Source organism: Choloepus didactylus, chromosome 6, assembly GCF_015220235.1.
Source record: "Choloepus didactylus isolate mChoDid1 chromosome 6, mChoDid1.pri, whole genome shotgun sequence".
Classification (NCBI taxonomy): domain Eukaryota; kingdom Metazoa; phylum Chordata; class Mammalia; order Pilosa; family Megalonychidae; genus Choloepus; species Choloepus didactylus.
In genome coordinates this window covers 138,171,291-138,193,515 of record NC_051312.1, presented here as the reverse complement: position 1 = coordinate 138,193,515, position 22,225 = coordinate 138,171,291, and the positions used below count along the sequence as shown (strand labels likewise).

At 45.9% G+C, this 22,225-nt stretch overlaps 1 protein-coding gene across 2 annotated transcripts in view; it reads right to left on the bottom strand.

Annotated features, from left to right (window-relative positions):
* UBASH3B (ubiquitin associated and SH3 domain containing B) overlaps positions 1–22,225 on the bottom strand; it is a 135,398-nt gene that overhangs the window by 27,259 nt on the left and 85,914 nt on the right. Inside the window, exons 2-5 of one of the 2 annotated variants that reach the window (XM_037841762.1) lie at positions 8,933–8,990; positions 8,024–8,210; positions 6,510–6,708; positions 4,661–4,830 (exon numbers count right to left, since the gene is read on the bottom strand). In XM_037841762.1, coding sequence (XP_037697690.1) covers positions 4,661–4,830; positions 6,510–6,708; positions 8,024–8,210; positions 8,933–8,990 — 614 coding nt within the window. The remainder of the gene's footprint in view (positions 1–4,660; positions 4,831–6,509; positions 6,709–8,023; positions 8,211–8,932; positions 8,991–22,225) is intronic. The other variant, XM_037841761.1, reaches the window with a different exon arrangement.

The following is a 22,225-nucleotide window of genomic DNA, read 5'->3' as shown; positions in this document are numbered from 1 at the left end:
TTGCCCATTTCTGATGCTCACAGGACCCCAGGTCTAGCCCTTTGATTCATGGGTCAACACATTACAACCCTTCCAAGACAATGAGGAGCTGGCCTGGTCTGGACCTGTCACTCTACCACCCTGAGTTTCTAATGTATTCATATTAAAAGAAAGTCTAGAGAGGCAGAACTTAAGACGGCAGCTAGGTGAGACAGGGCAAAAAAACATCTCTGTGAAAAATACTAGATAAAAGCTAGAAAGTGACCCAGAACACCAGTTCCAGCGATGCACCAGCCGGACGGACCGTGCGTTTGGTGAAACCGGGAGTCTGTGTTCTGAAACGAGTGAGTGAGTCGGCTGAAAGTCTGGCAGCCGCGCTTGTGGAGAAACTGTGGGTTGGCATTTGGAGACGGACTAGTTCTTTAAAAAAAAAAACAAAAAAAAAAAAACCCAGCAGTGGCTGCAGTTACAACGGTGAGAACCATGCAGTGAAGCATGGCAGGAGCGGGCTGAACCAACGTCTCGGGGCCAGGGGGGCAGAGGGGAGCCAAAAGGAGAAAGAAACCACACCGCTTGCAGCCATCACCCCGGCGGGCTGGGGATGCTTCTGCCCGGGGCTGGAGTTATAGCCCAGAGCCGTGCCGAGGGTCCCAGTGTGACGGGGAGTGTTTCCCGCAGCACAGCACACATGCCACAATATTGGCCGTGGACAGTGGCCTTTAGGGCACCCATAGCTAATTGTCCCGGAGCTGGGAGGGCGGAGCTGTGTGAAAGGGGGAAATTAACACGCCCCATTCAGCCATCTTTACAGCAGGCTGGGAGTGCCCCTGCACGGCCCGGCGGCCCAGGGCTTCCCTGGAGGCCAGCGCGCACTTGTGATGTGGCACAGCCTTCCCTCAGCAGAGGTCCTGGAAGAGCATGGCTGACAAGGGGGACCCGCTCGGAAATCCAGGGACCCTACGCCAATACCAAGGACTTGTGGGTCAATGACAGAGACAACCTGTGACAAGACAGAAATGGAGGCTTAGACTCTTGCAACAGCCTTAAATCTCCAGGAACACCTGGGAGGTTTGATTATTAAAGCTGCCCTGTCTCCCTAACCAACCAGACACACGCCCCACATTCAGGGCGGACAGCATCAACACACACCCAAACTTAGTGCACCTATTGAACCCCACAAGAATCAGATCCCCATACACCACAAAGACAAAGTTGGGGAAAACTGACTTGAGGGGAATAGGTGACTCGCGGATGCCATCTGCTGGTTAATTAGAGAAAGTGTACTCCACCAAGTTGTAGATCTGATGAATTAGAGATCAGTATTTTTTATATCCTGAAAGAACCCTGTCAAGTAAAGCAAATGCCAAGAGGCCAGAAACAACAGAAAATCTTAAAGCATATGATAAAACCAGACGATATGGAGAACCCAAACCCAAACACCCAAATCAAAAGATCGGAAGAGATACAGTACTTGGCGCAATTAATCAAAGAACTAAAGTCAAACAACGAGAACATGGCACAGGATATAAAGGACATAAAGAAGACCCTAGAAGAGCATAAAGAAGAAATTGCAAGAGTAAGTAAAAAAATAGAAGATCTTATGGAAATAAAAGAAACTGTTGGCCAAATTAAAAAGACTCTGGATACTCAAAATACAAGATTAGAGGAAGTTGAACAATGACTCAGCATCCTCGAGGACCACAGAATGGAAAATGAAAGAACAAAAGAAAGAATGGGGAAAAAAATCGAAAAAACTGAAATGGATCTCAAGGATGTGATAGATAAAATAAAACGTCCAAATTTAAGACTCATTGGGGTCCCAGAAGGGGAAGAGAAGGGTAAAGGTCTAGAAAGAGTATTCAAAGAAATTGTTGGGGAAAAATTCCCAAGCCTTCTACGCAATATAAATACACAAAGCATAAATGCCCAGCAAACTCCAAATAGAATAAATCCAAATAAACCCACTCCGAGACATATTCTGATCAGACTGCCAAATACTGAGGAGAAGGAGCAAGTTCTGAAAGCAGCAAGAGAAAAGCTATTCAGCACATACAAAAGAAACAACATAGGACTAAGTAGTGACTACTCAGCGGCCACCATGGAGGCAAGAAGGCAGTGGCATGACATTTAAAATTCTGAGAGAGAAAAATTTCCAACCAAGAATATTTTATCCAGCAAAGCTCTCCTTCAAATTTGAGGGAGAGCTTAAATTTTTCACAGACAAACAAATGCTGAGAGATTTTGCCAATAAAAGACCTGCCCTACTTCAGATACTAAAGGAGCCCTACTGACAGAGAAACAAAGAAAGGAGAAAGAGATATAAACAGATACATATGGAACCTTACATCCCAAATTAACAGGACACTCATTTTTCTCTAGTGATCACAGATCTTTCTCCAGAAGGGACCATATGCTGGGACATAAAACAAGCCTCAATAAATAAAAAAAAAAATTGAATTTATTCAAAGCACATTCTCTGACCACAATGGAATACAAATAGAAGTCAATAACCATCAGAGACTTAGAAAATTCACAAACAACTGGAGGGTAAAAATGAGGGGGAGATGAAAACATTCCTGGATAATCAAAAGCTGAGGGACTTCATCACCAGTAGATCAGTCCTGTAAGAAATGCTAAAGGGAACTGAGCAGGCTGAAAGTAAGGGACACTAAACAATTGACTGAAACCACATGAAGAAATAAAGATTTCCAGTAAAGACCACATGGTAAATATAAATACCAATACTACTGTATTTTTGATTTGTAACTCTACCATTTACTTCCTACAGGATCTAAAATACATAAACTGTAATGATAAATCAGTGGTTTTGGACTCAATGTAAAATATGTAATTTTTGACAAGAACTACATAAAGCTGGGGGAATGGAGGAGTATAGGAACATAGTTTATGTGTCCTATTGAAGTTAAGTTGGTATCAAAGAAAAACAAGATTATTATAGATTTAAGAGGTTAAATTTAAGCCCCATGGTAAACCCAAAGAAAGTATCAGAGAATATGACCATAGAGATGAAAAGTAGAGTATGGGTTATGAGAAGTAGGGGAAGGGGCAATGGGGAGTTAAGAAATGAGTGTAGGGTTGCTGTTTGGGGTGAAGGGAAATTTCTAGTAATGGATGGTGGGAAGGTGATAGCATTGCAACATTCTAAATGTGTTTAATCCCACTAATAGAATGCTAGGGAGGGGTTGGAATGGGAAGATTTAGGCTGTATATATGTTTCCACAATTGAAAAAAAAAACAGTCTAAATAGATAATGACAATTAAATGCAAGGATCATCCTGGATGGGATCTGAGAATGGAGGAGAGGAGGCTCAAAGGGACACAGTTGGGACATAAGGAAAAAAAAAAAGGAAATATAGAATGTAAGCTTTGTATCAATGTTGAACTTCTTGAACTTCTTAGCTGCACTTAATGGGATTGCATAAAAGAATGTTCTTGTTCAAGGGAAATGTGTATGTGAATTACAGTGTTTGTTTAAGGATGTGTGCAGCTTGCTGTCATATGTTCAGAAGACAGAGCAATAGATGATGGATGATAGATAGGGAGGGAGGGAGGGAAAGAAAGAAATGGTGGTGTGACAGGATGTTAAAGTTGGTGGATAGGGGTATGGGGGGAGGGGGGTCGGGGTATGCTGGAGTTCTGTGTATGGGGTTTGTATTGTTTTTGCAACTGTTTCTGTAAGTGTGAATTTATTTCAAAATAAATTTTAAAAAAAAGTCTAGAAAAGATTTTTAAAAGGCTCTACAAACTAACAAAACAAACAGTTCTTATGCTATTGAAAAACTGAGACAAACGGAAGAATTATTTAATAAATATCGTTTCCTTAGAAGACGAACTTTTCATCTAGCTATGTGGTCTCTTTTAGATGGGGTCCCTGCCTTCACTGGTCCAAATATCTGGGCTTGGGCTTCATTCAGCTCTGGTCTTGATTTGCCATTTAGCTCTGGACCAGCTACTTAACTCTCTTTGCTTCTCAGCGTCAGCTTCTCTTTCAGGAAAGAAGGGACAACATTACTCTTCAGAGATGGGACAGCCTAGTGCTGGAAAGCAATGCTGATTCCCTTGAAAGACGGCTGCTTTTTCCAACCGCACTGGAATTCCATTTTCCCATACATGCCTCCCACTCTCACAAGGTTTGGTTTCTGTTTTCTTTTCCTGTTTGTCTGTCCTCTCTCCCCAGCTGAACTCGAGAGTTTCTTGAGGACAGAACCACATTTTAAAAATCTGAGTATGTTCTATTGAACCTTGTGTGCAAGGCTACTCAACAAATATCTGTCCATTAAGCATCTGCAGGTCTTTTATATTTATGGAAAGTCAGGATGATGTCTTCTATCTATTAGTACCATGAATTTATATAATATTTAAAATGGTTGCATTTAACATGCCTTTCCATCTCTCCTCCCATTTCATTTCTATCTCACTTCAGTAAAGTAGGCAGGGCAGACAGAACCAGGGGGGGATGTTACACAGATGAGCCATTTGAGATCTAGAGAGGAGGGATTTGAGCTCATAGCCTCCCAGGGAGTCAGACGGAGCCTGGGCAAAGCCTGGGTGCTTCATGGCTTTCCTTGGGTGCCATCTACCTGAAGCCAGTGCTCCTGGCTCTGATTGGAAGGGCTCAGTCTACACCCTGGTAGAGTCAGGGGCCACAGTGAGACCTCACCTCATGGTTAGCAAACCGGATATCCCGAGAAAATATGGTAGCCACCCAGTCGCATCCTAATTTGACATCGATATTCTGGGCTAGTTTCTCTAGGGTGGGGAGATGGTTGGCTTGGAAGTGGTAAGCCAGGGTCACATGCAGCTGCTTCTTATGAGGTTCCACGTGTACTTCTGGAAAAAAGGAAGAGAAAGGTTTGTCATTAAAATGTAATCACAGCAGTGGTGGAGATTTAAGAGCAACATAGAAAGGTGTCTTCATAAATTCTGCTTCCCAAACCACAAAGCAGGAAGTCCCTCAGTCAGACAAAATCTGACTTCACAGCAGCAGATTATAAGGGGGCAGCAGATCCTGAAGCAGTCCACAGTTTGACAGATATGGAGCCACATGTTTGAGCTTTTCTTAAATGAGGAAACTGAAACAATTTACGCAGAACTACAGAGCAAGTTTTGTAACTGATTCTCAAAGCTGTACTGCCTTCTTTTGGAAATCAAGCCTCTTCACTTCTAGGTGGGTTTGATGGAAAAATGAGGGAAAAGATGTAATGTTTTCAAAGTTTAAAGCGGGTTTCTCAACAGCAGCACTATTGACATTTTAGATCGGACAATTGTTTGTTGGGGTGGGCTGCCCTGTGCATTGTGGGGTGTTCTGCAGCAACTTTGGCTTCTGTTAACTAAATGCCATTAGAACTGCCCAAGTAATGACAACCAAAATGTCTCCAGACATTGCCAATGCCCCCTGGGCTGGGGGCAGGAGTGGGGGTGGGGAAAGGATGCAAAATCATCCTTGGTGGAGGATCACTGGTTTAAAATACGTAGATTGTTATTCTAAGATACCCCAAACAAACCAACCAAACAAGCCAATCTACCTGTGTGAGAGAATGGCTTTCATTTCTCTTTCATACTCCTTTACATGGGAAAGAATTGTCTATTGTCTAAGCTGGAGCATTGAAGAAGAGGCAACTAGAAGGAATTTAGAGAATTAGAGAAATTCAGGGGCTTGCCCAAGTCACAAAGAGAACCAGTGGCTGAGATAGAACTAGAAGTTGAGGCTTTGGTTCATGCTGTATCTCCAGTGCTTAGCACACTATAGGGTATATTTGTTGTCAGTGAATGAATGTATATGAATGACTCTTGTTTGGGGTATCTTAGAATAGTAATCTACACCTAGAATGGAGGATGGCACCCAATCTACTTGCTGAAGGAATCTGGGTCTGCTATAAACTCAAAAACAACAAAGTGTAAATTCTAGGGCAAACACATGTCCACCTGCTTTCCATGTTTAGGTTACAAGGAGCTATTTAAGCTAAGGTTTTTGGGAGCCGGGCCAGCTTCACTGGGCAGGGACACCCAGTTCTCCAAGTCACCAGCAGGGGGCTGTGCAGGGGCAGAGAAAGGAAGTCTGCCAAGTTCTTAGAGAGTGACAGCAGATTCTTGGAGTGGAACTGGCTTTGCCTCTTTCTGCAAAGAAAGCCAAGGCCCTGATGCCTCTCACTCAATATATGTGCTTGAAGCACCTGTCTTGGTCCTCGCTGGGACCCACTTGACTCCTTTGTGAAGGATTTGAATTTTGTGGCTACATTAGTTTGGGTTCTTGTGGGAATTTAATGTTCTGATGTCATTGTGCATTTCCATCTTGAACCTGAAGGAGTAAGCAGGACAGTAGTTTAATATTTTAAAAGGGAGCAGAGAGGTTTGGGGTACTGCAGCGAATGGCTGTCATGCTTCGTCATGCTCTGCTCATCCCTGAAGGAGCTCATCCCCTCCCTCCACAATAATTTCCTACCCCTTTTCCCTCCCAGCTCTTTGCATGACTAGGACTCAGGGCTGGCCTGGCACCTGTGACTTCTCACCGGTTTTGGACGCAGCCTCCGCAGCAAAGTCAGCGGCAAACTTCTTGAGGACCTCGGCGCTCTCCTCCTTCACGAAGAGACCAATGAAGTTGGAGGAGGTGTAGAGCTCCAGGGGCAGCGGGGCGCAGAACTTACATTTCCAGCGACTGACGGTGGCCTGCAGGACTTCCCCCAGGGCATCCACCTTGCTGTCCTCACACTGGTGGAGGCAAAAATAAGCAGCTTCATTCAGAGAGATGGGGGAGAGATGCATTGGCTGCTCCTTGACACTCAGCCTTGTTGCCCCAGACGCTTGATGCAATTACCTAACCCTTACTTCTCTCTGTGAGGAGGTAGAGAAACTGAAGACTCCCAAATATCTGCAAATCCATTACCCAACTGGTAAATTAAACTAAGGGAATGGACGACCTCTTCCCTCCCTCCCTGCTCTGCTCTAACCTCTCTCTGTACCCAACCAGAATCCACTGGGACGGGTCTAGCAGAAAGTAAGAATGGAAGCAGATGACGGGAGAGTGACAGCATTCCAAGAGAAATCTGTGTGTGTTTTCTACTGTTTTGCATCATCTATGCCTTTTTTATTTCTCTTAGATGATCAAAAGTTGACTCTACTTCTGCCCCCGTGATCATTGGGAAGAATGAGGCTCAGAGAGCTTGTGACATCATCCTCCTACCCTCGTCGGAGTAGTGGAAGAAAGAATGAGTGTCTCTAAAAGTCTGAATGTTTTTGAGAAAGATCCTGGGATGACTAAGAGGAAATGATGATCACTAATTTTCAGAGTGAATGTTACAAGAGAAAGTATTGGGTACGTACTTTAAACTTAAAAAAAAAAAGAAAGAATCTTGATAAAACAGCATATTAAAAAAAATGATCATCTTATGCTACCATTCTACCTTGCCTTGAACATACCTGGATCAACCAACTCTTCTCCATCTCCACATTGGACTAAAACAGATGAAATGTATTTACATTATAGTGAGGGGGAATTAACTTAGCCATTAAATAAACTTGCTGGCAGCTAGGAATATGAACTAGGTAACTATGGCAGGTATGAGGTATCTTTGCCTCTCCAGAAAGATCTGGGGGAAAAAAAGTCTGTGGACAGTATCCGCAAGGCTGAAGTAAGCATTCCTTGCCTACAGACCATAATTCTTGTTCCCAGCTCTCTTTTAGTTTGTTCTCTTCCCTTGTCAGAAGAGTGGAAAGGGTATTCCATGGACAAAGGTGATGCTAGATCAGTGAGTCCATTCTGGCTACCAGACCAATGTGTCACGCATAGTGAGTCACTCGTGTCCCTGGGGACTTCGGAAGCATGTGCTCATCACAAGTGCTACCCCAACCTGGGCTCCTGTGCTTCTGGGGTCTCAGCAGATATGAAGGAAGAGGATCTAGCTGTTCCCTGGAAGGTCCATCCAACTCTAGGAATCTATTTCAACCGTCTTTCTGCAAAGCTCCTGACTTGTACTCCAGGTCCCAAGGGGCTGGCTCCTTGGGGCGATGGGGAACTGCAGCTCACCATGAAGAACTGGCAGAGGGTGATGTGGGGGAAGATGTTGTGAGCCTTGTTCTTCCCGCAGATCTGCTTCGACTGCTGCCAAAAGTCGGAAAGCTTCTGTGCTAAGGGGCCAGTGGGGCGGAGGTAGAGGACGTACTCCCGGGGCAGGGGATCGTCCAGGAAGGGGTCCCCGACATGGGAGAATAACCTGAAAGAGAGAAGGGAGGGAAGGGAAGGGAGAGGGTAAGAGACAGAGCCACCTTCCCCGGGGACCACATCCTGGACAAGGAGCAGGGTTTCCATTTGTGCTTTAAAAATCTATCCCGGGAAGCTCACACTTCATAATCAACTCTCAGATGCCTCAGGTTCTCCTCTTCTGTCTGTCACCCCACAAGCTCCCCCATCAAAAAAAAAAAAAAAAAAAAAAAAAAAATCCACCTCTCCAGGAAGCTTTCTCGGATAAACTACACATTCTCTCCCAATGCATCAGCACAATTCCAGCCCGTCCTGTCCCTGCAGTTCAGTCTATGATTAAACCCATATGCCTCCAAAGATAAGGGAAGCTTCAGGAGGTCACCTTCAGGGATCTGCCCTCAGGAATGATATCCTGGAAACTGTCCAGCATTGGCAGACCTAAAGTGTATCTTTAAGTGGCTGGGTGGGGGGCAGACGCTATTAAAAGGGCTCTATCGTTGAAATACTTAGGAGCCCTTTAAACAGCTCCAAGGAGAAGGACACCCAGAGGCCAGGATAGGGGGAGGGAATTGACTCAATAAATGGGCTTGTCACACCCCTTTTGGCTCATCTACATCCCCCCCCCCCACCCCGCCCCGAACAGTCCATTAGAGAAAGACTGCACATCCCAGCTCATCCACACATACTCAGAGTTAATTATATGCTATTTTCTCAATTTATTTATTTATTTCATACCAACCAGTCACATGCTGCCTGAACACTTCTTCCTCCTGTGGATGCCAAAGCTTTTTGTCTGGAAGGAGAAATCAAATTTCTATTGTTAGTATTTTTAGCCTCCTATCAGCTTTTCTCTCTGTAGTGGCAAGAAATGAGTGTGTGTGTGTGTGTGTGTGTGTGTGTGTGTGTGTGTTGCGGTGGGGCATCAAAGCCTGTGTTCCACTCACTCCTCACTGGTGGGGGTCCCAGATACCCTCAGCAGGATTTTTCCCCCAAGGGTCATATAAAGGCGTATGGAAGTTAGGACTTGCAATTAGTTTACATGTAATTAGCATTGAATTTGCATGCTTCCCCACAACCATGCAGTCTATTTTCAGCAGTTTCCACATTAGAGTTTTAATTTTGCTTCCCCAAAGGTTGTCATGTCTTGGTGGTTCCTCCTTCCTTTTCACTCACTCACTCCTACAGGTTCCCTACAGAGAGTCCTCTTGTTTGCATCCCCTCAGCAGCCACCATAGGTTACATGTGGTGCTGATGGATTAAAATATGGAACTAAATGCTCACAAGCTCCACTGGATTTAGTTCAGTGGCTTTTTTCTTTCTTTCTTCTTAAACCTGCCCTGTCCCCCTCCTTCTTGTCCTCCCAGCCACCATCATCACCACCACCACCACCAGCCCTGGGCTGGATCCATGATTGCCAGTGATCTTATAGACACCTTTGGGCACAAGTAGCGCTAGTAAAGGCTGGTGAAGGCCAGAGAGGGAAGCTGTCACTCCCACTGCTGGAGAAACAACCCAAAGCCCCACGAATGGCGGGTCAGTAACTGCAGGGCTCTTAGAGCAGCCAGGCCCTTGTGCACAAGGCATAAGCATGGAGTTCCTCAGAAATGGAAATCTCAGACAGGTCTCTAGCACCAGCTGGTCCTGGGTTCACATCTGGCTTGGTTATTCACCCACCCATCCATCCATTCAACATGCTTATGTTTATTCAGTCAATGTTTATTGACTTCTACTCTTCTGCCAGCACTGTGCTAGAGGTCCCTGCCCTCATAGAGTTTTCAGTCTAGTGGGCATGAACAAATTAATGATACAAATCATTGTTTAATTGCATTTGTGGTAAGTGCAACAAAGGGAAAGCACAGGGATCCCTACGGACTTTGGACAGGCAGACCTGACCAGGCCTGAGGGGGTCATTTCATTTACGAAGTGACCTTTAAAGTAAGATCTGAAGAACATGGAGACTTCTGGGCTGGAGAGGGGGTGGGGGTGTGTGCCGGTTTGAATGTATTATGTCCCCCAAAACACCTTATCTTTGATGTAATCTTGTGTGGGCAGATTTATCAGTGTTGATTAGACTGTAATTCTTTGAGTGTTTCCATGGAGATGCGACCCACCCAACTGTAGGTGATAACTCTGATTAGATAATTTCCATGGAGGTGTGGCCCTGCCCATTCAGTGTGGGCCTTGATTAGTTTACTGGAGCACTACATAAACTCAGAAAGAAGGAGTGAGCTTGCTAAAGCCAAGAGGGACACTTTGAAGAAAGCTCAGGAGCTGAGAGAGGAGCTGCAGCTTACAGAGACATTTTGGAGACGGCCTTTGAAAGCAGACTTTTGCTTCGGAGAAGCTAAGAGAAGACAAACACCCCAAGAGCAGCTAAGAGTGGTATTTTTGAGGAGCTGAAGCCTGGGAGAAAGCCATTTTGAGACCAGAACTTAGAGCAGATGCCAGCCACGTGCCTTCCTAGCTAACAGAGGTTTTCCGGACGCCATTTGCCATCCTCCGGTGAAGGTACCTGATTGCTGATGTGTTACCTTGGACACTTTATGGCCTTAAGGCTGTAACTGTGTAACCAAATAAACCCCCTTTTATAAAATACAATCCATTTCTGGTGTTTTGCATTCCGGCAGCATTAGCAAACTAGAACAGGGCGTGTGTGGTGCGTTGCAGTGGAAGGCACATATTCCACCTACTTTATAGTGAGGTGTAAGCGTAAATGAGCGGAGGCATACAAGGGGCCTTGGGTGGAGCCTGACCCAGCAGAGTGATCAGTAAACCATGCCGCCCTGCCTCTACATGGTGCCCATCCAGGGGCCTCGGGAGGGAGTCGACGTGGGAGGGATTCCTAGTTAAACAGACGCTCTTTCCAAACATCATTTCCCCGCCTGGCCTCTGATCCCACCTCCTCCTTCCTTTTCCTAGCCCTCTGTGGACCAATTAGATTGACGGATGCTGCAAGAAATCCCAGCGTGTCAGGTTGGAAGGGATCCCAGAGATCACCTGAGAGCCCAACGTCTTCATTTTACACAAGAGAAAACTGAGACGGGAGGAAGTGAAGGAACTCGCTCAAAGCGGCCAGGCTGGGCTGTTGCCTGAGTTAGGGCCAGACTCCAAGGCTGGGCTTCTGACTCTCTTCTCTCCTTCCTTTGCTCCCATGAAAATCTGGGCGCAAATACCAAATGATATTGATACGGAAACTTACACAGCTAAGTGGAGCAGCATTATAAAAGACAAGCCAGCTTAGGGTAAGAAGAAGTTACGGGGAAGCCAGGCAGACCCCCCAGATACCCTCGGAACAGAAGGTGGTGCAGAAGTCTAACAAAAGGCTAGAAACAGACCCACACGCACCCATTCCCACACCTTGCTGCCGAGTTGTCAGCTCTGTTGCTTTGCTTTATGGTTTACAAGACAATCAGAGGCCACACATCTTGATTTTTGTCAGAGCTGGATGTCAAGTACCCACAAAAGAGCACAAATCATAATCTTTTTAGAGGTTAGACTCTCTGGGGGATTAAATTCACCAAGGAAGGACCCATTGTTTGAAAAACAATTGGGAAAAGGAAGACTCATTTGTGGTACAGAAATATGCTATTTATATAAAGGATCCAATTCCTTTCTTTCTACCCCCTTCCCCCACTGAAATATGTACTACTGAAATTTAATTTATTTCTCTCGAGGCTCTATCGCTATCCTCTGAAAAGGAAAAATCTAATTAAGTATGGTCTCTGTAACTCAAAAGACAAGCTTTAGAGAGGGTCTAAAGAGGGGAAAATACTGAGAAAAATAATTAAAGGTTTGGGTGATAAGAGCTACGATGAAAGATTAAGGAAATCCAAATTCTTCTTTCTGAAGAAGACACGTCTGAGAGGATCACAGTTGTTGGAGTGTTGTCATTTACCAAGCACCTCTCTAGTGAGCCCAAATAAAACAAGCTTCAGCTATGGCATAAAGAGTTCAAGTCTGCTACCAGAAAGAACTTCCTGGGAGTAATGAACTTTAAAGATTTTTTTTTTTTTAAGTTTCTAGAAAGTAGTTGCAGTTTCTTCTTATTCTGTTTGAAACAAGACTGTTCTTACCTACCTGAAATAGAGGTGTGGGGTTTGCAAGCAGAAGGTCAGAGTAGGAGTGCACCCCAATTCTCCCTGGGGTCATGAGCCTTGGGCAAAGCCCTGCCTTCCCTTCACTCATGGCCAGGCTGATGACGATTCGGGTTGAGTTTGTTCCCAGAACTCTGCCCACAGAACAGACTGCACATGGGCAGCTGCAGAACAAGTCTCTCCCTCTCCACGCTGCTAAAGCAAGACCGTTGCCATAGATTGCCACCTCCCTGGTCCATCCAACAGGGCCAAAGCCAAGGGTGAACCCTAAACCCCAAACTGAGCCTCAACATCTGCTCCCCACGGAATGACTCGGAGGTTGGCAGAGGGTTTTCTTAGAGACTGCTTGGGGCCTTGAGCAGATAGTGGAGGAGTATCTCTTTAAAATTAAAAAGCCATTGGATTCTACCAATTAGGTATTTAAACTGGATTTTCTTTGTTAGAATCTGTGGGACACGTGACCTGTTGATGTTCTGTAATGCGTGAACATAAATTGGACTTCTGATCCAGATCCTAGCTTTTCCCATCATGCCTAGGATTCATTCTTAGCATAATCTGAAAAAATAATGGTGCAAACTCTTATGCCTGCTAATGAAAGGGGAAGATCAGTAAAAATAATGTCAAACAATAGCTAATCAAAAAACCATGCAAGCAGCTGTGAGGAAATTAGCCACCTGGGGAGCAACCAGCACCCACTGATGCCTGGCTTTGTTCAGGGCGGGGATCACTCCCACTGTCTGTCCTGGGCTGCTGGCTCCGTTGATTTTGGGGCTCGGAGCCACAACTTACCCGATCTTCAGGGCTGCAGAGATGCCCTCATACCTTTGAGGGACGCTTAGAGAGGAAAATCCCTGTCCCCTTGATTTGGCTGAGACAAAGCAGCGTTTCTCTTGCTCGACTACAATTCCTTGTCACTTTCTGTTTGCAAGCAATGCCTTTCTTTTGGGCCACCCATTGGGTTCCTATTTCCTATCTAGGGAATGCTTTCAGCCCCAACTCACTCAATACTAAAGCTGATAAATGCTCAGGACACCCCTGGCTCAGGTGGACAGGTTAGTCTAGGCTCCCCAGGTTCTCCAGGGTGATTCATTTCTCACGCGCCTTCAGAAGAGAGTTCTTTGTATATTTTGTTGCTACGTGACAAAACTCAAGTATATGACACATGCAGTAAAAAACAATAGGCTATCTATACACTATGGAATTGGAAATACAGCCCCTCAAAATAGTAAGAACTTGATTCAATGAAATAGAAACCTAATTTTTTGAGCTTTCCAATAACATGAGTTTGTACCAAGCTTAGCTTTAGACTGCTGGTAGACACACATGGCCTCAGGAATGCCATCTGCTCCTTGCATTGGCTCTCTGTGACCAAGGACCTGATTTTGAAGGAAAAAGAGAAGGTATGGAGTCAAGTGCATAATCTTCAAGTAGATGAAACTCCCTATGTAATTGGTATTAAATTGTATCTGTCCTTCATGTAGCAAAGATGATCTCAAATTGTGTACACAGTAAATGCTAATTATAAGATATTTAAAAATGTTCTCAACCTCCTGGATTCCAGTTGTTTAATTTTCCATCCTTAACATTTTGGAGTCAATTAAAAAAAACGACCTAATTACTCAGACATCTCATTCTCTTCCCTTAAAATCAGTTTAACATTTTTCACTAGGCTGGGGGATGGGCAAACAGGTTGAACCATACTCGTATTTTTCCTGGTTGGGTAGTCCAGCCATCCAAATTACTGCTGCCTCTGAAAAGAAAAGAATTAATTGAAGGATTTTTTTTTTTAAAGTATGCTTTAAAAGGATGTTTTTTGAAAAAAACAGATGTCGATTGGTAATGTGGTTTTAGATGATCAAATATCCAAGGCTTTGCTTGTGCTTCATGCAAAGTTGCCTGCTCAGTGCTGAACTGAGCTTGTTCAGGGGATGACCTGGGGCAGCTCAGTGGCCTGCCTGGGGCTGACAGCCAGGGTGAGAACAGAGGGCAAGCAGTTCTCTCCCCATGGCCATCGACTTGTTTCTGGGAGTAGGAAAAAAAATAAGGAGAAGGAAGCCAGTGACAATGGAAGTTCTTCTTTGTACCAGGTGCTTCACAGACATTAAGCCCACTGTCAGACCTATAAAGCTGGCATTGTTAGGGGCTTCACTGGCTCTGGCTGCTGCACCACCTCTCATTCCAGGGGCTGCTTCTGTGAAAGAAGTATAGTGAGTGGTTGTCAATCTGAGCTGTGTCAAAGGCTCTTTTATTTATTTATTAGTTTAACACATGTCCACATGTCAATATTTGGATTTTGATACTATCGAGGTCAGCCTCATAGATACGGAGTTTCTGCTGCTTCTCCACACACCAGCCCTCTTAACTGGAGATTCCCCGGTTGGTGGGAATGGAGGAGGTTAGGGGGTCAGCCAAGGATGTCATGTCCGTGTCTGGTCACCAGATGGAGCCATAAAGTGTGGTCCACTTCCCCGTTTCTTGTATTTTCTCTGTGAAGGAATTGTGGGAGCCCTGGGCCCAGGGCCTTCCCCAAGTGCCTTGAAGACTGCACACAGCAGTTTGCTTGGCCTAGGACAGTTAATGTTTGACCTACTCCCCTTGTAAAATCAGGCCTTGGGTGCTAAATATTATCTATAACTACCTCCTCCCTGAGACTCCCTGAGATACTGTTGTCTACAAGATAATCTATAATCCTCCTCTCCTCCCTGTTGACTACCATCAATCCCTGGGGAGGTTGCAAGACCTCCCCACCCCATCTTATGCTCTCATACCCACTGGAATGTCAAGCCCATGTATAACCAGCTTATTCAGCCCCCTTAAAGTGCAGAATATTTTCACGTTGAGCTCTGAACCCGCCATTCAGAACAGCTCCTGAATCCATTCAGAGAAGCTCCTGAATTAGGGCAACGTGACTTGACTTCCCACCCTGTAGGTAAGCCCCATAATAAAAGCTCATGTCTCAGAATGTGTCTGGTGCTTTCTTTAGTCCTTTGGCTCCAAAAGCCCTCTTGGGCCTTGACAGGAATGAAGCAGCAAGACTGTAGGCAGCCTGGGATTTGTGGTAGTAAGAATCTCTCCCTGGAGGGATGCATGAAAATTACCCACTATAACAAACTACTCAAAGGGCTCCCAGCCTAGCAGCCCTATTACAGGTCATCCTGTGTTACAGAAGAGGAAACTGTGACTCCAGGTAATGCAAGTCAATGGTCACCTATTAAGAACCTAAGATCCACATATATGAATACACAGAGAGAATAAAGACATAGCCCTTGTTCCAAAGGAATTCAGGAGGTGAAGGCTGCATGTCCTAAGCCAGGTGCTCCTGACTCCAGAGTCCGGTCGTTGCCCCACATCTCCTGGCCTCCATGGTAGAGTGGCCCTCATGTTTCACTAGAGCCACACCTTGCTGCTTCTCCTCCTCCATCCAAACTGCCCAGTGAGCTCTGACCTCACTTCTGCTTGTCCACCAGGCTTTCCAAGGTTGGTGCCCACAGATGCTACAGCACATGCACGCTCAGCATTTTGCCTCCCAGCAACCCACCTTAGTGTGTTGGATCTCAAAGCTCAGCTACTCAGGCAGTGTCTACTTGGGGCCAAAGGGAGAGGAAGGTCTACTTTCTTTTGCAGCGCATGAACACCAGTCTGGCACTCAAGATTTATAAAATTCTTGGCCCTGTTGTGCTGTGTGATTTGGAGAAAGCCACTTTGCTTCTCTGTTGTCAAGTTTTTACTTCCCCATAGCTAACCAATAGCATCTCCTTGATATATGAGGTCAGAGCAGAAGGACCTCAGGGCTTTCTATTAAGTAATAAAGATGTGGGGTGGGGATGAGTTTAATTTCTTAATTTATCGTAAAACAACTGCTTAAGAGGCATCTATTAAGTAATAAAGCTGTGGGATGGGGGGGTGAGTATAATCTCTTAATTTGTTTTAAAACAATTACCACTGATGATTACTAGTCGCCTGGGCTCCTCCATGCCAATAATTAAGTCTGACCCTGAACTATTAACAGAAGGATTGCCGTGGGGATGGGGGGTGGGGTGGGGTGGATTCCTGGGCTGGCGGCAGGGCGACTGAACTGGGAGCAAGACTAAGCACAGAGGTAGATAAAATAAGCCCATGCCCAGCCTCAATAAAGATGCGCTAGGCTGTATCCTATTTTACATCACCTCTGCCTCTGCTCCTAATTGAAGCTGCTTGTAGAGCCATGGCAGAATCAGATAGGCAGTCTTTGCAGCTCAGTGCAGGGCCAGCACTTCCCACAGGGCACCAGCCCCCCAGGGGGTAAGACAGAAGTCTTTCTACCTCAGAGAGGAAGTGACGTCCAGAGGAGTAACAGGCAATGGCATCCGAGTGAGGTTGCCGCATATGGGGCTGCGTGAAGTGAGGGCGAAGCCGTGGAAGCCAGAGCTACAGCCCAGGAGCATCCTGGGTATAAGATGGAGGGCTTGAAAATATGTGAGCCCCTCGTTGTGAGGGCTTCCAAATGACTCTTACCTTGGAGATAGAGTCTAAACAAGGAAACTAAAGTGACTCGAAGGGCTGGGAGTGAGTGATCCATAGCAGGCCGTGGTTGCCAAGGTGGTTAATTAATGATTAAACCAATTCTAATCTGCTAAATGTTCTCTTCCTTTAGGGGAGAGGGCAGACTTTCTCTATGAAAAAGTCTCCTCTTCTGAAGAGCTAGCTGAGTCCTGGAATCTAGGGGTGTGGGCAGGCAGCCTGACCAGCTTTCTTCTTGCCTGCCTTCCTCCAAATGACTTGCATGGACTGGGGTCCCAAGACAAAGCAAGAACCCCACAATCACTCACCAAGTGTGGAAGCATGCAAGTCTGGTGCCCTGGCTGAGGGCTGCCAGGCTCTGTCTTCTCCAGAAACCCAGGGAGAAGTGGCGACAAGCCTCTTGTTCAGGGAGTGACAATGGAGATCTGCTCCCAGACTCCTGGGTGCCTTCCAAGTGGAAATGGGGCTCCTTGGCAGCAGCGGCAGTTGGGGATTATGCCAGTTTGAAACTACTATGGACCCCAGAAGAGCCATGATCTTTAAACCCAATCTTGTTGGGTGGAATCTTTTGATTGACTGTTTCCATGGAGATGTGACTCACCCAACTGTGGGTGACACCTCTGATTAAATTATTTCCATGGAAGTGTGGACCCTGCCCATTCAGGGTGGGTCTTGATTAGTTCAGTGGAGTACTTAAGAGAAGCTAAGAGCCAACACAGAGACTGACGCTTGGAGACACGTGGAGATGAAGGCAGAAGAATGTTTGGAGATGCTAAGCTAAGAGATGAAGTCCTGAGTTTGCCCTAGAGAAGCTAAGAGAAGACCCCCCAGATGCTTAGAGAGAAATGCCCTGGGAGAAAGCAGCAAGGATGCACAGGAGCTGAGAGAGAGGAGCAAAGACAGAAGCCCAGAGACATTTTGGAGAAAGCTATTTTGAAACACAACCCAATTGACAGATGTGTTCCAGATGCCATTGACCTTTCTTCAGTGAAGGCATCCTCTTGTTGATGCCTTAGTTTGGGACACTTTTACAGCCTTAGGACTGTAAATTTGTAAACAAATAACCCCCCCTTTATAAAAGCCAGACCATTTCTGGTACTTTGTATAATGGCAGCATTAGCAAACCAGAACAGGGATATTGAGAATTTCTGGGTCTGTTCATCTTAAAGCCTGTGCCCCTTGCATATATCTCACCTACACTGGCAGAGGTCTTCCCTCTTATCCTTCAAAAAATGTTTGCAAAACCAAACCTATTCTCTGAAGCATAAAGTCTGGAAATGAAAAATTCTTTTATGACTGAAAAAAAAGAGCTAATCCTAAAAAGGAGACATTCCCTCTATCTTATTTCCTTTTCTATGTGTCAGAATAGGCATGCTTGTCAGGCTCTTCCCAAATACCCATCCCTCTTGGATTCTGCCTTTCTCCTTTGTTGAAGGTTTGTTCTGTTCCACCCCTATTTGTAATCAGCATGCTTCCTCGTTCTCTCCTGTTGGGTTAGGTCTGTTCCAGGGAAGGACTGTCCCCCATGCACAGAGCCTCCCATCCGGGGCAGCTGGGTATGAGGATGGCGTATGGAACACAGAGCAGTCATGCCCCCGGGCACTCCAGTGCCAGGGGAAGGGACGTGTTTACAGAAGCGGCCAGCTTACTTTCCCGAATTCACATCCTGCAGCTCCTCACATCTATCATGGCCCATGAGTCTAGATGTCACTCTCTGATATGGTCACTGTCTCAGCTAGTAGTGTCCAGTAAGATCTACACAGATTCAGTCCCAACTTTAATTGATAGTCAGAGGCCAAACGAGTGTGTGGGAAGTATTTGAGGAGCAGCTAGGATCCAATCAGGCCAAGGAGGGTCAGAGGTAGTTTTCTTTTTTTCCAGCCAAGCCCTCCTGGCTACAATAAAATTGGGGACTGGCCAAATACCAAAGCCATGCTGGGTTCTGGCCAGAGCTAGAACCTGGGCACTGAATTTCAGGTGCCCTCTGAAGGAAGTTATTTCCCAATTTGGTGCTGTAGGTTTTTCATTCAATGAGAAGATGATGCTTGGGTCCATAGGGAGATTGAGCAAGAAAGATGTGACATCTGTCAAGTGTCTTGAGATCCTTAGAAACAATGAGAAGTGACAGTGATTCCTCAGCTGGAAAGGACCCTGAGACTGTCCTGTCCATTCCTCCATGTGGCTGGACAGCACTGTACTTACAGCATTCTGGACCTTTGAAGGAATCATTCCCATTTTTACAGACCTTAAGAGAAAGGGATTCAACAAGGTCCCCTGGCCCCTGAGGGCCCTTGACCTCAGAAAATTCCTCTATGTATCCAAACTCCTTCCATCTGTGCCCAAACTCATGCCCCTTTTTTTTCTGTACCTGGTAGCACTGATTGTTCTTTCCTGTATGATAAAATAATCTATTATCGGTTTCATGCAAGGAATCCCAGTCCCTTTTTTTTGTCACCAAGGCCAGTAAAACAGGCTGGCAAAGCACCTGGCGGTTCAGTTGAACAACCGCATCTTGGAAGCCACTGCCCCCCCCCCCCCCGCCGTAGACTCCTTTCCATGAGGGGGAGAGAGGGCGGAGGAGAAGCTTGTCAATAAACATAGACCATAATGGCTCTTCCTATTTCCTTCAGAGGAAATGAGCCAAATGGAGAAAGATATATTGATCATAAAGACCCAACTTCAGAATCAGTCCCCTGACAGCAAAACCTCTCAGTTAGCTGGGGTTAATGGCCCAGGGCTTTCGATGACTGTGGTCTGTTGTGCCAAGATGTGCATCCAGCGATCAATGAGATAGCAAGCCTGCTGGGGACGCTCTCACCAAGGCCAGCTAAAGGGAGGGAAAATGCTCTGGGCTCTTTTATAAAGCTAATCAGAGAGGGAAAAGAAAAATTACTGAGCTATTTGGGGGCTTAAGAAGACCTTCCAGCTGAAGAACTCAGACCCACAGTGACACCCCTCTTTCTCTCCTGCTATCAACAAGACCATACTTTCCAAGCCATAAAAAAAGCCTAAGAAGCAGCTCTCCTTGGGGGGTGGTTAAAGGGAAAATGCTGCTTCAGTCTCCTGATGGTTTTATGTTGCTGGGCCCAGCAGCCCATATGGGGATGTCTTGTTTGTTCTTGCTAAGAAGGGGCTAGACCCCTGGCCTCTGCTGGAGGGAGGTGGCAGTTGGTAATTGGGAAACCAGCCATTAGACCATGAGGGGGGCAATATAATAAAACATGTTTCTATTTGCCTCTGTTATAAGTCTGGCTAGGAGCTAGACAATACCTTTCCTCTCCTCAAGCTCAGTGAGTGTTTGCACAGACTCACAAGTGGGTGTGTTCACAGTATTAAAAAAGCACATTCTTAGGAGCCAAACTCTCACTAGCAGTGGGGCTGTGGACAAGCTAATTATCCTAAGAGCCAGTTTTCCAATCTCTTAACATAGGGATAATAATCCTTCCTTTGCAGGGCAGAATGAGGATTAATTAATATCGGAAAATGCATTTGAAGAGCTCATCACAGTGGCTGCTATATACCAGCTACTTAACAAGAGTAATATTTGCACACCCACCTCTGCAGCTTATCTAAGCAGCCTTTGCAATATTCCTAAAATAAATGTCTGTAAGCATTAGGCTAACAGAAATATTTCAAGACTGGGCACCAGAAGCCCCAGATACCATCTCCCTGCTTTCTCTCCTGCTGGGTTAGGTCTGTTCCTACAACTAGGTGGGTAGGTCTTGAGAAAAATGAAGGGTTTGGGTAGAGAGAAGAGCTTTCCAGATAAAGGAAAGACCAGGAGGTGGCAACAAGCCACTGAGGGCTGAATATTGCAGGGACATCTACTGGACAGCTGTCAGGGGAAAGAAGGACAGAGAAGCCTGGTAGGGGAGTTTAGATTAGATAAGGAGGGAAGTGGGGAGACACTGGGGTGGGGAAAGCCACATTTTCCACTGCTCTAGTAATCTAGGCTGACTTTGGGTGGAGGGGGTGGTGAGTTTCCGCTCAGTGAAGTTATCCAAGGAGAGGTTCGAGAGCTCGGGATGGAAGGTCTCCAGTCATCAGACCCTGGAGAGAGGCTGGCCCAGGTCACCCTCTCTGTGGGGCCTTTGTTTCCCGCTTTGCAGAGGTGACCATCACACCCTGCCCAAACTACCTCCCTCGGGAATGGGATTAGAGTTTCAGAAGTTCCATCCATTGCACAAGTTGAACTATTATTATTCCCCAAGAAAGAGAGGATCAGAAGCTGCCTCTGTTTTGCCCAAGCAAGCCAGGGGCACAATTATCCCATGAGCAGATCAAACAAGAGCCTGGCAGTGGGGAAAACACTTAGCACTGCCCATAATAGGTGTTCAGTAAGGATGGCCATTATTTATGGCTTTTATGATTAACTCCTCTCCAGGATGTTGCCATTCCTGTGTGCTTTCATACAAGTTTCCTCTGGGAGAGACCTAAGAATGGAATGTGGGTTAGTCCTCTGTCTAGCGGCTTGGTTGAATGTCATATTCAAGGCAGCATCTCTGACTCTATCAGTCAAGGAGATGCCGTCTCTAGGTTCCGGGTTTTGCAGAAAGCCACGGTCATCAGGCATCCCTGGAAGAGCACTATCTTTTTGTGCAGAGTCTCTGCATCCCTGCAGATGAAAGTCTAGCTGGTTTGGGGGCAAAGGTGTCCACTGGATGAAAGAGGTTGTGTCCCTGTGGGAGGCTGGAGGGAGGGTAGGAGGTTAATGTCAGCTACACTGAGCCCCAAGACGCCTTTCAGGGCTGACAGCCCAATGGGGAAGAGTTCTGTGGTGTCAAAGCCGGAAAAAAGTTCTGAGGGAAGATACAGAAAACAGAGAAGGCAGTGGCTGTCCTCAGGGAGGGAGAGAACGTGCCTATGCCGAAGGATGGAGTTCGTTCACACAAACAGCAGGTAGCACCAGCCCTGTTGTGTAATTCCTCTCGTGGGTCCTTGAAACAGCTTTGCAAGGTAGGTAGAACATGCTGTTATTTTTATTTCACACATGAGGAAAAGGAGCCAGTTAAAAGAGAGAGGTTAAAAGACTTGCTCAGAGTCACACCCTAGCGTAGGGCAGAGGTGTGAGCAGAACCCTGTTCTGTTCTTTCGACCAGAGCCCTTCCTCCGAGGGAGATAAGATTGGCTCTCAGGCATCCAGAGAGCAGGAAGGTTCTGGTGAGGTTCATCTCTCCTGCAACAACTGGAAATTAGGATTTAAAACAGAGAGCGGGAACAGCCCCCTACCCCCACACTATCAAAGTAAAAAAAGGGTCTGGGAGAAACGGATAAAACGAGGAGTCATTTCGGGTTGCAGATGACAACAGATACTAATTTTTTTCTCCTCCTATCTCTACCTCCTGCCTCTCTAAGCCACTAGAGTCAGCTAAAAATACTTAAACATGGATGATTTTAACCCAAAGCTACATATGAGGCTCTGACTGACAGCCTT